We start from the raw sequence: 15,451 nt of genomic DNA, 5'->3' as shown, positions 1-15,451 counted from the left end.
GGTCTGCTTTGGTAAGATCATCCTATTCTGTGCTTGACTTACATCAAGACAAAGAGATACAGGTTTTTCTAACCTGCACAACTAAGCCAATTTAGAGCATATATGGCTCATTTGCAGAGTTTAGGGTATCTCTGAATCACTCAGTGCAAATGTGGCTCTTTAGCTGGAAATGTAATAAACTCATTAAGATTCCACCCAGGCAGGGAATAAATTAGTCACCTCATACTCATCTCCCTGCACCTCTGACAGCATGGTGGAGATCCTCTCTCAAAAGGTTAACACACCTTGGAGGGTGGCTGTGCTCAGCTACCAGTTAGGGACATAAATTGTTTTTGACTTTGTCACAGGGGAGCCAGGATACCCTGTGAGTCACTATATAACATATGATTGTATGGCTTAAATGTCTTTACTGTAAAAGGTTTTGAAACAAACCAGATTTATTTTTAGATGCAGCCAAACGCAAAACTATTAATAGCACTGGAAGAATATTCTCTTTGTCAACTAACATTATTAGAAACAGATTACTCTATTATCTATAACATGTAAAATGGACTGTTCTCATTTGACAAGACTATCCAGCAAAAATCCATGTCATATATGGAAGTTGCTTAACAAAAGTAGCAATGCCACAGAGATACTGGGAAGACTGTGAAATCTCCATGTGTTTTCTGTGAATATAGAGTAAAATTAATTTGACAACATGACTACAAGCATCAGAGCGAGAGAAGTACAACCATGTCTTTCAAAGTGGCTCTACGTACTTGGCTCTTGGTCTTGTGCTAGATACTTGTTAGCTAAAAGCCTCAGAAAAGCAAAGACAAAATGGGAGGTAATGCAGTAAACTTTGGAAGTTGTAGGCTAGAAGTTACCGAACTATGGTACAAGCACAACTGCTATGTAAATGAACTCAAAATGGCACGTCTGGGCTTGGATACTTCATGCAAGAATCACAACAACTTTAATTCTGGAGATGGGATATATCTCCTTCAAGCCCCTCAAACCTCCTCTAAAGCCCTTGAATAACTGAGGAGAGCTAGGACCTGTTACATTCACCCGCAAATCAGGGGAACCTTCATCCCAGATTATGCAATGCAACTGCATATTTGAATCCTATAGGTGCTAAATCTTCCTTCTGAGACAAATAAAGTTAGCTCCAAGTAATTAATTTTGTGAGAAGATGTAGGCAGTTTTGATGCAGTCCAAGACTCAAAAGATTTCAGGCCCTTTGCTAAAATGCAGACACAAAAATAACTCTCCCATCCTGGAAGCCACTGAAGAGACATTGTAAACAGCAAACTTGAGCCAGATGCAAGTATAACACTTGAATTAATATACATACATCTTTCACTAGCATCTTGATCTATTAATATCAAGTTATATAAAGATTATCTTGGACAACTGGCTCTTATCTAAAAATTAATCTCAGTTATCCAATTATTTAAGCAAAGGAATCATAGAATCATAGAATGCTTAGGGTTGGAAGGGGCCTTCAAAGGTCATCTAGTCCAACCCCCAAAGGAAACTGCATAATCTTGCAGGAAATACTGAGTAAACAAACAAAATACCAAGAGTTCTGCAAGTGAGCAGCCTGTTATCCCTAACATTCTTCTATATTTATTCACCAGGAGAAAAATACAGTACAATTCATAATGTTATACTAATACTATCCTCTGAATTATATTAAATATTATAAATAATAGTTAATAACAGTAATAAAAATAATGTTATTGATTTGTACTCTGAGTAGGGCATCAATTAATTACATCAATAATCTTCATGCTATTGCACTGCTCAGTGACAGAAACTAAGAAAGGCTGAAGACTTCAGTGATATTGAACATGTCCTTCCTCTGTAAGGAAAAGGATGAATAATTTTTTTTTAAGAGGCAGTCTTTTGACCAAAGGATGTTTTTCTGTTACCAATACTGTAAATCTTGCACACTGCAAAGATGATGCCAATAATCTCTTCAAACAGCAGAACAAACGTCCTCAATTAAACTTTATGGAACAACAACGATGCTCAATTTAGAGCCTCACTGTTCAGCAGGAATAAAAGGTTCTCCAGCAAGGAGAGAGGTTAATAACCAAATGGCAAATCATCGTGCTTGCTATGGGACATCCTGCAGTCCATCTATCCCAAGTTCTTCCACAAAATGCTGTCCCATTAACTAAGCTTTGATACAGATCATCTGGCACAATAACTTCTTATTTAACCATGAGTTCAGATCTCAGCGAGTACGCCAATTATATTCCAGAAAGCTGTTAATACAACTTGCTAATGGAATTCTGCTGTGAAATTCTAACATTAATCATTTTGTAAGTGCAGCACTGGGTTGAGACGCTAGTCAAGTTAAAGAACATTTTTCTGGTCAACTCCCATAAAACCAGAGTTCACCAATTATGAGAAATGAAAGGACAGTAAAACATTGCCAAAATCTAAAATTAGTCATACCTCAGAAAGAACTAAGTAGTGACTTTAATAATGAAAAAGTTACAAGTTAGGTCACTGAAAAGAGATCCGTCATTTTTCACTGAAATTATCATCTTGTTATCTAATACAGTACTTCTTTAAAAATACATACAGCTATATTGAAAGTAGGACAGAAGAACAGAGACCCTCTAAGATTGATGATTTGACCTGTTAAATATTAAGATCCATATTTACAGCTCTTCAGCTCTAGGAACTTGAGAAGTTTGGACTGGCAAACACAGTAATTTTACCCTTAAATCCAAAGGTACAGTGGCAGCTCATTTCAGTTTCCAAAAGCGTTGGCTATCTGACAGTTTCTTAATCCCAGCAAGTAGTGTTCAGATCAGAAAGCGAGAACTGTAAAGGCACCTTTTCAGCAGTCTTAGTGCTGAGCTACAAAACCTGAGTGACTTCTGGAAGTTACTGGTCCAGTGGCATCCATCAACATTTTGATAGTATACTGAAGCAGGAGTAACTTGTTTTACTGTTGTCTGTATCATCGTACTACTGTCACATCACCTCTCATGTATCACTTAAAAAGGAAAAGACAGACCAACCAGGGGAATGCTCAGGTTATCTGCATGACAGTGCTGCTACAAATCAGGGTTATTTTTTTTAAACCCAAGTAGAAAACATAAGAGCTCATAAGAAAAGAATTGTTTGGGTATCTACTGGTGATTAAGAAACAGAGAAAACAAACTCCAGCAGGTTTCTTTGTTTTCTTGTAAACAGTCAAACGATTTCAGCATCAGGGCATTGAACGCACTGTAAAAAAATCCTGACTGCTCTGGAAGAACGTGCGCTCCTGTAACTGGGGTCAACTACATTGAAGTGGTGTAAACAGATACCAGAATGAATGAGAGAAAAAAATTAGAACTCTTTTTTTTTTTTTTTTCTTCTGAGGAAGCAGATTTGAAGTTTGAACAAATGAACAACTAATTAGCTCAAATTGTTTATAATAGGAAGTGAAATCAAGCATTACTAAGAATTTCATGTACTGTTCGGCATCCTGAATCAAATTCCATTCTTGCTGACACTTTGAAGAGATTATTTGTGCAATCCCCAGTGATTTCAACATAGAAATTGCCAATATGTTTCTAAAATAAAGATACTGAACTTGAAGCTAGAAGATTGATGATTGCTCTTGCATGTTGGTCTTGTTATTAAAACTTACATTCTCTTAAGTTTCTTGTACTGGGTAAAAGCTCCAGGGGGAATGATTTTGATGAGGTTTTGTTCCAAACGTCTGAAAACAAACAAACAAAGTAATATACATGTTAGCTATACAATTACAGGACAGGAGTAACATTAAACATGGTAGCAAATTTGTATATAAATGCTAAACAATTCCATAGAGTTTTAATGCAAACCAGATTTTTCTTCTGACAGCCACTAAATGGAGAAATTACTGAGAAAATAACTTGAAAAACAAAATAATCTCACTGATTACATTAAATCTGTATAGAAAAAGAAGTCACAAGCTATAGAAATTGCATCTTTAAAGCTAATGGAATTAAAAAATAGAAGGTATATTTTATTATTATTTAATCAAAGTTAAGGTAGAAAATAGAGATGCTTTCCTTGACTAGCTGTTTTAAAAAGAACATAGCTATCTAAACTAAAAGCTATGCTATGTTGTGACAGCTTAATGAGCAGATTAATACTACTATCAGAGTGACTCAAGAGCAACAATCTGCGGGAACATGCTGAAGTTCCCTCCCTATATCCACAATTTGCATTAAAAATATATTTGCACAACAAGGTGAAACTCATTGCAATATGAATCAAGATTTTCAAAGGGGAGGAGGGGAGAGTCTATGTTAAAGCAGAGCAAAAAACCACTGTATGTTCCTATTTTAACTTCCAACTACTGAAGGTGTTCTAAAATATGCTTCAGACTACACGACAATGCTGCTGTTTTCATTTCTGAGATCTGGTTTGAAAAAAGTATTCTTTATGAGGTATCATAAATGCACCTATCACCAACATAAAATATAAGCAGCTTTAAAATACCACCTACAGTAACCGTTAAGATTAATTTCTGTTCCTTCCCAGAAGTATTTTCAAATCTTTGTCAGCAAATTACCCAAATTCCTGCTAAAAGGACTATCTTCTCAGATGAACCCTAAATATTCATCGCAATTAGAAATGTAAAGGTGGACCACCATACAAGAAATTCAAATGACCATGGCAATCAAAATTCTACAGAGTTGGAACTGAAAGTAAAATTTGATTTTACCTAGCTCTTACTTATTATTCAAACATTGTGTTTTTTTTCCAGAAACATCATAAAAAGGAACAGTTTCAGTAGCAAAAATATGTGGTTGGAAATGGTTTAGAATTGAAATACAAAAAGATACTGGAACGATGGAATGAATCACTCCAGTCATTTAGAGCTGCTGCAGCAACGCAGAGCGGAGAAAAAAATTTAAGACCAGGAATGAAGATGAAATGAGATGCAGGGAGAAGTAAATCATGGGTTTTAAAGGACTTGGGAATATTGTAGGGAAAACCTGTAAGACCCATCAGCCCTCTATTGCACAGTGTATCCTTCTGTTGAGCTGTGCTTTCAATAGACAAAACAAAAATCTCCTTGAAAATAAGATATTTTGCCAGCTCAGTTATACTCTAAGAAGGTATTTAAGTCATGAATATTGTGACACTTGCACAGCCACCTTGTGCAGGCGATGTGCACGCACTTTAATTCTGCAGCAGTCCGTTTGAAAGGTTGTGATCAGAGTTAATTCTGTTCCTTGTTTTGTGACTTGAATTAGTGTCTGAGATTTCCCTTCCAGTTGGTCTAAATATAACATGCTTCATTTCTGGCAAGTCCACAGTGAAATGCAAATTGCTGTAAGCCTCACCAGCTACTATTGTTGGGTGTTTGTCACCAGAATTAGCAGTACACATGCTCTTCCCATAAAGGCTTTTTGTCAGCTTGCCAGTTTGGGGTTTAACTCCTCCCAAGTGGTTCTGTGCAGACACTTCTAGGAACAAAAGAGAGCCAAGCCTGTCCAACTCCCCTGCCGTGTGGAGAGAAACCGGAGGTTCGCACACGCTGCACACGGGCACCACAGCAGTCTTTATGGGGAAACTCAGAGTGATGAGGGGAAACGTGGTCCCTCATGACTTTTATAATTACTTAAAATTACAAGGAGATTTTAGTGACTCATGGGTGGAAATATAAAAAGAAATTTTGCCTGCAAAGGGAAAAAAAAAAAAAAAGCCAAAATGGGAATAGTTACAGATCTCAAGGAATAAAAAATAAAAATAAATTTCTAGAAAAGTTGGAGATGAATACAGAAAAAGAGTTGTTTCAGAGAGCTACCTTCTGAACTCTTCACCTTTTCCTACAAAATTTGCAGCAGATGGCCTGTACAGAAATAGATGGACAAGGCGGTTGTTACCTGTTCCTATATTTTCACCTTAGCACCTGCCATTTTTTTTATGGTATGAAGCTCTTTGTAAATGAAGGACTAAGGACCATACATAACACTTCATGCTTAGCCCACTATGTCTTGCAGATGCTACCAGCGAAGCAACAAGCAGTACTGGGTGCCCTCCTCAGGGTGTGCTTGCAGGTGGATTCCAACCTGCTGGATCTTGTAGCAAAGTGCAGCACTAAATAAGCAGATATTTTAAAAGTCTGAAGTACCAATCTGACTTCCATTATTTTTTTTTTCGCACAAATGCAGGCACTGGCTGAAAAACACAATGCAGTTACACAACTAAAATAGTAGGAAACAAATTATTTGTCTTAATACTTTGTGCTGACACCTTATCTGAGCTTAGAAATGACATGTGAAGGACAGTACAGGATTAAAAATCTCTAGGAAACACTATGTTTTGCCAGAAGGGGTGTTGGTAATTTCAAAGTGATGAAGGCTTAATTATAAACCAGTGTTATTAATTGATATAATGGGAAACCACTGCTGGAGATGCCATCTTTCAAATACAGCTAAAACCAGAGTTCTTATCTAGTGTTGTCATTTTTTTCTGCAAAAAAGTTAAAGCTAATCTACATTTTACAGCCACATTTTTTTTTTCAGAGAAAATGACCTCGTTTACCTAGAACATGACCTCTGGAAAGCTGTATTTTTCATGGTCTATCCCTGCATACTATGAGGTGCTGTCACACACTATAAAAACACCTGTGCTAGTGCAAAGCAACATCTATGAGCTCATTTTTTTGGTGTACCACCAGAATATATTATAAAATAATTTTACAGCATATTTTGAGACCTCTGTACAAAAGACATAATCCTAAAAGGCTAAATATTGATCATCTGAACTACTATCCTCCACATTTAAGATTTCTCACAACTCAATAAAATTTTCCTCAATTTTCCTCTAGTATTTCATAGCATCATTTAAAAGACTCCAAAAGTAGAATTCACAAAACTGATAAAATAAACTGGCCATGTTCAGATCTCGCAGGGGCTTTTGTTCCTCCTTTCAGTTACTCGTTCCACTGCGCTATCTCGCCTGCTGCCAGCTGTGTCACTTGGATGAACTGAAGCATATTTCCCCCCTTCTGACACGCAGCAATGCTCTGTTTGCCTCTCAAAGCTTTATTTTAGAGTCTTTGACAACAACAGCAAAGGACAAGAACAATTTCCTTTCTCTTCTCTAATATATTATCAGAGATTGGAAAGTGTGAGGGCGTAATGGATTCAGATGCATGTTTCTGGTAATAACATGATGTTAGAGAGGATAAAGTCCTCCTCCTTCTCAACCTCTTGAAATGACTTGGCAGAAATGAGAGCAAAAAGTAAACATATCAGAGAAAAAAAAAAAACAAACAAGGGGAAACTATGCAGTTAAATATGAAAAACAATCCCAGAGTAAAGAAAAAGCACTCAAATTCCCATGCTAATCCATCTCAAAGTTCACTGACGTGCAAATCTTTTCATCATCTCCTCATCTGGCGCTGGTACTGCTCACACCCCGGACCGCAAAACACGAAGGATAAAAACCTCTGCCTAACGCAGCCTTCCTAGAGCCAGCTCACGCTCTCAGGAGTGACAAAGCCATTTCTCTTGAAGAGTGATTCCCCCTGCAGAGTGGGGAGACAGACGTATTAATTTGGGCCTTAACTATCTCTCGTTCATAGAGGGAAAGAAAGAATTTGTTATTTGGGTCTCTAATGGAGCAGTTTGTGAGCAATTTTCCCATTTCAAACACCGTCTCAGCTGCTAACGTGTAATGTTTTGTCAAGCTTACCTACCCATAACATAGACAAATCACTAGCTTGGAGAAAAAGAGAGAGGGAGCAAAGCATCAGTACTGATAACTCTTAGCTGTCAGATGAAGAGAGCCTACAAACGAGACCGCCACGCTCTATTAACAGCGCCACTGAGCTCCTGCCTGAGACTGTCAGAACCGTCCCTCTGCGTTGGGCAGTCGTGAACTTCCCTGCTGCGAGACAGAAAGGCAGTGAACGAGCCAGGCTGCTCCCCGGATCACGTCTCTCTGCTCCAAGGGCCGGGGCTCTATTGGGCTTGGATCACTCCAGCAGCCTGTAACCAAGAGCAATCTCCAAGAGACAGCGAGCATACGATGAGACGAGTGTGCAGCAGTAACCTGTAGCACCCTCACAGCTGGCAGGATGCACACAAAACCCTCGCTTTCCTCCTGCCCGATGAGCAGGGATTTGCAGGGAGCTGGGTAAGGACTGTTTAGGGGAAATAAGCAGCATGTGCATCCCCCACAATGACAAAGCCCAGGGCTGAGGAGAACTGTTTGTCTTAGGAAGGAGGAAACTTCTAGAGCACATAGTAATCAAGAAAGAGACTGTTCCTCCCTGCCAAGGAGAGAGAACAACTGGATTATAAATGCTGCTTGGACCATTATCTTATATTTATCTCAAATTTTGGACTTACATATCTTATCGTACATTTTAGACTTGAATGAAGAAAAGTCCACAGATATATTTTCAATATTTAAGAGGAGTAAATCATACTTAAAATCTGGTCTTCTTAGGACAAACACGAGCTAGATCTGATCCCTCTCCTGACTCCTTTATTGCCTCTTCATTTGAAACATAAGCTTTATTCCTACCATGCACAACAGGTTTGGGTAGCTGCACCGAAGTATTTACCCAATGACAGCCCTGGATAAGAGGCACCCGTGCTGGGAAGGAAGGAATTCTGCCCTGCAGTCACGCAGTCAGAACCTGTGACCTATCCTGCAGTGAAAAGTGCAGAAGCCGCAGCCATTGCCCTTCACACCACGGCACTGCGTAGGACACCTCTGCAAAGCGCAAGGCAAAAAACCTACAGTCCTCTTGCTTCAGAAAGTGTTTATGAACCTACATGACCAAGGAACAGCCTTTTTGTGGCTTTGTCTCTCACCCCTCAGTTCTCTGACAGGTAGAAAACAAAGTGCTTTGGGATGGCAGGACGTTCAGCATTTTAAGTATCTCTGTTTACTGCTTGTTTTAACAGACAGTTAAAGCCTTCAACCTCTACCTCAGCCAAAGACTGCCACCACTATAAAAACCCTAAACACATATGGTTCTCCAAGACTTTTATACTGCTGCCTTTCATCACAGCACCTGAATGACTTCCAAATAAAATTAATACTATGTATTATAAATCCCTCTCATTGAGCTTGCCTTAGGAACCCGAGAACCAAGAGCCAGTAATCCGTCTGCCTGTCTTGATACAAGGTGACAACTGGAGTTTCCCTTCATATTCCAACACTTGGTGGTGATTTTCAGGGTCTAGCTGTCCAAGCTCCTGAGATCATTTTAAAAAGGACTGCTTCTGAACTGTTCACCTAAGGGCAGATCCTCAACAGACAAAATCCTATCAAGAATGAAGTGACTTTCCAGAATAAATCCACCTAGGAAGCTACACAGATAATTCTGCTCACCAAAAGACATCTTTCAGAATGAAACCAGATGTTTTGATATGTTCCCTGATACCACGGTGTTCATCTAGAAGTAGTGGTAGCGATATTGTATCTTGTGACACATCACAGTGAATTTAATTTAAGCTGACACAACTCTGTAGTTGAGCAGTTGGTCAGGTACCAGCTGGTAAATGCTGAATTTGCAGTGGTGGTCACATTACGAATCCACCAGCTCTGTTGTGGTACGTTCATTTTGCATCAAAAGCGGTACAGACAAACAAGACGACCCCAGAGAAATCTACAGACTAGTATGTTTGCTTTACTGAGAGCAAGTTTCTGTCCTGTTACGTCCCAGAAAGACTAACTCCTGAACAACTCACATTGCTATTCCGCTGTGGCTTCAGTAGGTCAGTCCTGCGCCGCTACTGACTTCCAGTTACTTCAAGAAACCTCCAGCCCAGATCATTTTCAAATTTTCTAACAATGCACTAACTAGCTCAGGGATCTGAAGATTTCCAGTTGGTTTGCATTATATTTGTCAGGTTGTAACACAAAAATGTATTTTTAGACTTAGTGGAAATGGAAGCAGTAAATTGAGAGAAAGGAAAAAAGTAATTGTTTAATCCATAATTAACAATGTGAAAGACGTCTGTACATTCTGTAACATCTATTTCTAGTACACATTTACAAATACTACAAGGAAAGGTAAAACACAATAAATAAGTAGGAAAATTAAATAACACTCTGGTAGTTCAATTTCTGCCACCTGTAATATTTTGTCAACAAAACAGATTCTGTCATTTGAATATAAACATTCCTCAAGTCCTTTGTTTTTAGCAAAATAAACAGAACACCACATGTAAGCCAAAAGACAATTAGTGTCTCATGCAGTAAAAAAAAATCTGATTAGTATATCTTATTACAAAGTTACTATTTTATGTTTCATATTTTATTTTGTGTGATTCCTTCTACACCTTTGTAATCAGCTCAGGATGCATATATTCCTTACACATGGCAATCTCCTCAACTTTGCTTTGCAAAACCGGAGCTTTTGAGTGACGTTTGTATTAGATAAAAAAGATGCATGCCTTTTTGCTCATACCTTTCATTTTTATTAACAAGGTTAAATTCATGTTCCCGCTGGACTGAAGTGACGCCTCCAGAAAAAAAAAGACCACACACAAAAAACCTCCAAAGCAAAAAAACCCAACAACCCAAAAACCTACAAACCGTGTAAGATTACTAACTCTGGCACAGCTTGCCTGAGTAAAATTCACCTGCACAGAACTCTTTCTAATAGAAATCTCACAATTATGAAGAGGAAAGAAGGAGGTAAAAAATTATACAGCCAAAATTAAAATGATCATGTGTATGAAATCTAGATTTACCAAATCTAAACATCTTCTTATGCCTATAATTGACATTAGTTACACTTAATTTTACAAATAAAAGTAAAGATGCAAGAAATAAATCCTGCCTTGATCTCACAGCAGAAATTGTTACTGCTTGTTTCTAAAACTGAGAAACACAGCTTCCTGTTTTCCTTAATCTGTCCCAGCACAGAAAACACCTTTATTCTTGACATTTCCCATATATTTATACTTTCTGTACTAACTCTCAATCTAAAATATTTTCTTTATTATTTTTGTTTCTTGCCCTCATAGAAGATTTTATACATATTTCTCGCCTGACAATAGAAATTTCTTTTTCATATTGCACGCAAGGAATGAATGACACAGTTAGCCTAGTGAGATCCAGAAAATAGTACTCAAAATTGACATGTGAAGCTGCCCAGAGCCAATTTACAGCAGCGAATGAAAATCATATTATATGATTCAACTCCAGGAGTCAGCCTGATTCCCTAGCCAGAGAACTTGCCACCAGAGGCAATTATGGAACATTTATTACAGTGTTCAAAAATACTGCGCTGGCTTCAGCTACAGTATTTACTGGAAGCCTGGGAAAATTATTGTAATTTTCTTTGAGGAGGAAGAACAATGTTAAATGCAGAACTGTCTTTCCTCTATCCTCAAAGTTTATCGTTTCTATACACTTATATTCTTGAAAAAAGAAAACACTCTTGCCTTTAAAAGCTGAGAGCTTCAAAGTCAATTGCTAAAATATAAGAAGTTGTTATGGTGCAGTTAATTTATAATTTATATATTAAAGGATTAATTTTATTACAATAAATAGAGTTACAAGTGTTCAATCTTTTTATAATAGCTTTTCTGACTTTATTTTAATGAGTGGACATTTTGAATATATTAGCAATTTTAATGCCCAGAATTTGTTGATCACCTTCCTTAAATCACAAAAGCTTCATCAAGACCCATAACCGAAGTCCCAGTTCTCCTATAACACACACGCCTACAGGTACTGAAGAACAGGAAAGTAATTTCTTCCCATGAGAATCATTGAAGCAACAAAAGCAACAAACTCATCTATCTCCAGGTCTGTCTGCCATCCAGCAACACTGGCTGGCACAGTGGGCAGTGCTCTCATGACAGCTATTACCTAAATATTTAATTTGACAGAAAAGCATTAATTAAAGGTAGAACAAGTAGAAGATTACATTTCAAAATTATTCTCTTGCAGAAGAGTAGGTTCATTTTCATTTTGACAGGACCATGAGAAACCCAAGTTATGTGCATTAGATTTTTCCTCCGTGCTCAAACTCCTAGCATTTTTCCTAAGAGCAGAAATTATGTCCCCAAATCAAGCACTGCTCATACCTACAAAAATATCAGTCATAATATTAAGCTATGAATAGTGCTAATGCTAAACTAAACCAACATAGAACAAGCGACTCAAAACTGACCTGAAGCCAGACCTAGGTGCTCTTACTGTCTCAGAAGCCAGACGGGAAGCTGTGGTTATCGCACCAGATACGGTGCCTAAGCACTGCTTTTCCTTGAGGGACTGTCAGCCTCTTTACTCTGTCTGGAGCAATTACATCAGCATTTAAACAAAAGGTCCTCGTTTCTGATTGAGATACATGCTATCCAGCATTACTCTTGGTTTATACAATTACATTTCTCTTAATCTCACCAGACAGAGAGTATTGGAAGTATTAAGTAACAGTGATAAAGCAGCTTGATAGGAAAAAGCACAAGTCTGAAATCTAAGATCAGTTTCAAGATCTAGAGATATACTTTAGATTCTGGAGTTTGACTTATAAGGCTGCAGATGATTGGGACTTGGTTTTTCAAAGTAATTAGTGTTGCATAGCACAACGTGTTCAAAGCACAGCTCCTATTGACTTTTGCTGCAGCTGTGAGTCCTCAGCACGTCTGAATATCTCAGCTGAGTCAGCAAGAAACCCAGGATTGCATCACCAGTGACCACCCCTGAAAAGTCTGCGCAAGTCACCTGCTCAGAATCAAGTAATAAAAGCGCTGGCAAGAAGAGATACAACCCGATTCTCTGAACAGCATTCATGAGACTATCTCGCCCACAGCCCCCATTTTAGAATTTTCCTGTTTCTGCAACAAACAAACAGATCCTATATACACAGGCTCCCTCACTACACAACTCCGATGCCTCCCTGGACAATAAGAAACTAATGCAGTCTTTTAACAGCAGCACAGACCTACGCTGTAACGAAAGCACATACCACAACAAATATATACAAAAGCACTGAGTGAAGACTGCAGCTACAAACATTAACTTTGGCATTTTCTCTCTTTTTTTTTTTTTTTACTTTTAAAAATAATATATTTAATTTAGCAGATTCAAAAACAAAAGCTAAAATAACTAATTCCATCACAAGGAAACTGATGTGTAGCAGAAGTACGTCACCCAGACCTCTGCATTGATGTCTAACTGGAATAGCAGCACTTAAAACCATAAATCTTTATATATTCTTACAAATAATTTCTGTGTAGATGGTCACTAGTGCACAGGGACAACAAATGCCAGCCCCCATTCATGCCACCCAGTGTCCCAGCCCTCCTGTCACATCCCCAAAGCCCACCCTGCAGAGCTTGTGTCCCAGGCTCACCACCAGCCCTTATCACCAAATATTCCTCACTTTCTCGGATTCATAGCACTTTTGTCAAACTGTCTTGATTTCTTTTGTTCCCAGTCTTTCTCATCATATGTTTTACTGTTTCCTTATTTGAGTGCAGCCTTCTTTTCCCAGCCGTTTCCATCCTGGGCCCAGCTAGTCTTTATCCTCTCAAGTGTCTGTCCCAATCCACAATCCAGCCCTTACCGCTAGCAATTAATCAAATCCTTCTTATACATTCTCTGAAGATCCTTCAGAGAAGCAGCGCCCAGTGTGCAAGTCCAAGAAAGCTGGCGTAAAACCAGCCAAACACTAATGATTGAGAATGGGCAGACAGCACCAGAACTCAGACCTACCCAACCCGATGTCCTGAGCCAACAAGAGCCCAAACCACACCCTGAGTGAAATCCTCTGTTGTGGCAAGCGTGTTTCTCACAAAATCCTTCCAAGCTCCCACAAGCTGCCGGGTAGCGACTCTCGCAGGCACAGCTGGTAGCTTTGGATTTAACAGGTCTCTGCTGTATCCTGGCTTTGCCGTCTTTCTGGGCTGAGCTGTCATTCAGCCTGACAGACACTGGTTGTGAGGTTGCCATCAAGTCTGATCAGAAAACCAGATTCTTTGGTGACTTTGTCTCCTACGAGTTTGTAGGTCATCCCTCCTGCCCTATATCCCTCCAAGGTCAGGTCCATTCTGCATTCACACTATGTTCCCTATTTATCTGGCATGCATTTTCTCTCACTCTCTAAATAAATGCAAACTTCTCCTTTTATTGTAGATGCTGTTCCAATGTAGTGAAACGACTATAGCCTTCATTTACCAGCAAACCATCAAGCCATATTTGTTTTGGTATTTCTTTTTCAGCAAGTGCCTCCAGGTGCTTAATGACTTTTGTTTTCATCCAAGTACTCATGCAAAACTTTTCTGTGCTTATTCTCATGTGTTTCTCTATAACATATACTGTTCATTTTTTTCCTCTGAAAAACACAAAAGAACCACTTTGCAAGCAGAGGATCTTTTATGATACACAACACACAGTCTGTATTCCTCAGCTTCAATTTCTCGTAACTCATTTTTCCTCAGTCAATTTGGCTGCTGATGTCAGCTCCCTGCTGAACAAGAAGCTTTATAAAAAAAGTGAATTGCATTCTGTACATTCAGCTACCTATTTTATGAAATTATGAAAAAGCAAGGTTGGGATACAGATTTCTTAGCTTTCCTGGATTCCTTTATTTAATAATAAACATTCTCGCAACGAGGGCCTTCAGGACAATGCACCTCGGGGAGAGGTGTGAGAGAGTAACACGCAGACTTCCAAGTCACACGTGGCAGAGGTCAGCAGCAAGGGAAAATTAGTGTCAGACGATGCTTGGTTTGTGTTCTGTGACAAGTGAGTTGCCTGTTTTGTGACAGGTTTTTATCAATAAAAACAAATTTAGGACTTCTTGGCAGCTTTGTCAGAGAAGGTTCTGCCTACTCATGTTAACAAAGAAAGGCAGGAAGACTGAGTAAAAGATCTTTAATTACTACTGAAAAAGAGTGAAATGTAGGTCACCCTTAATAACCGCGTTAAAGTAACAGCTGTGTATTTCATTTCTGTAGAACAGTTTGTCAGTCAAGGGCTCTTACTGGATACAGTTTGGCTTACAGAGAAATACTGAGTTAAGGGGAAATACAAGAACCAGAAAGCTGTAACTGAATGCAAGTGATAACCAAGCAAAGGAACTTGGAAGTGCCCCAAGTGGAACTGAGGAAGGCAGAGCATTTATTACTATCATATAAATATTGTGAATGGACTACAGTCTACAGGGGGAAATGTATTTCAGTGGAATGAGTATTTACAATGCTAGCTAGAAATGGCTGAATGAAAAACACACCATCTCAAGTAATATCCCTCAGGATTCTACGTAACAGCAACTCAGCCGCGTAGTTTGTCGGTGCCGCATGCTCCATAGGAGGAATCTCACCTCTAGTAAGAGTCAGATCTCTTAAAGATGATGAGGATCAGAACATAGGATTAGAACACAGAAAGAAGTGTTCAGGCACTACCGCTACATAGCCACCTTTTATACAAAGGGTCTGACTAAACGCCAACCATGGGGGATAAATCCCAAGGGAAGAAA

At 38.7% G+C, this 15,451-nt stretch overlaps 1 protein-coding gene across 1 annotated transcript in view; it reads right to left on the bottom strand.

Annotated features, from left to right (window-relative positions):
* Nucleotides 1-15,451, bottom strand: part of SLIT3 (slit guidance ligand 3) — a 502,049-nt gene that overhangs the window by 161,099 nt on the left and 325,499 nt on the right. Inside the window, exon 11 of the mRNA XM_086758841.1 lies at nucleotides 3,644-3,715. Within this exon, the coding sequence (XP_086614967.1) occupies nucleotides 3,644-3,715 (72 nt within the window). The remainder of the gene's footprint in view (nucleotides 1-3,643; nucleotides 3,716-15,451) is intronic.

The sequence above is a fragment of the Chlamydotis macqueenii genome, chromosome 14 (assembly GCF_036417535.1).
Source record: "Chlamydotis macqueenii isolate bChlMac1 chromosome 14, bChlMac1.mat, whole genome shotgun sequence".
Taxonomy (NCBI): Eukaryota; Metazoa; Chordata; class Aves; order Otidiformes; family Otididae; genus Chlamydotis; species Chlamydotis macqueenii.
This window is presented reverse-complemented; position numbering and strand designations above follow the sequence as displayed.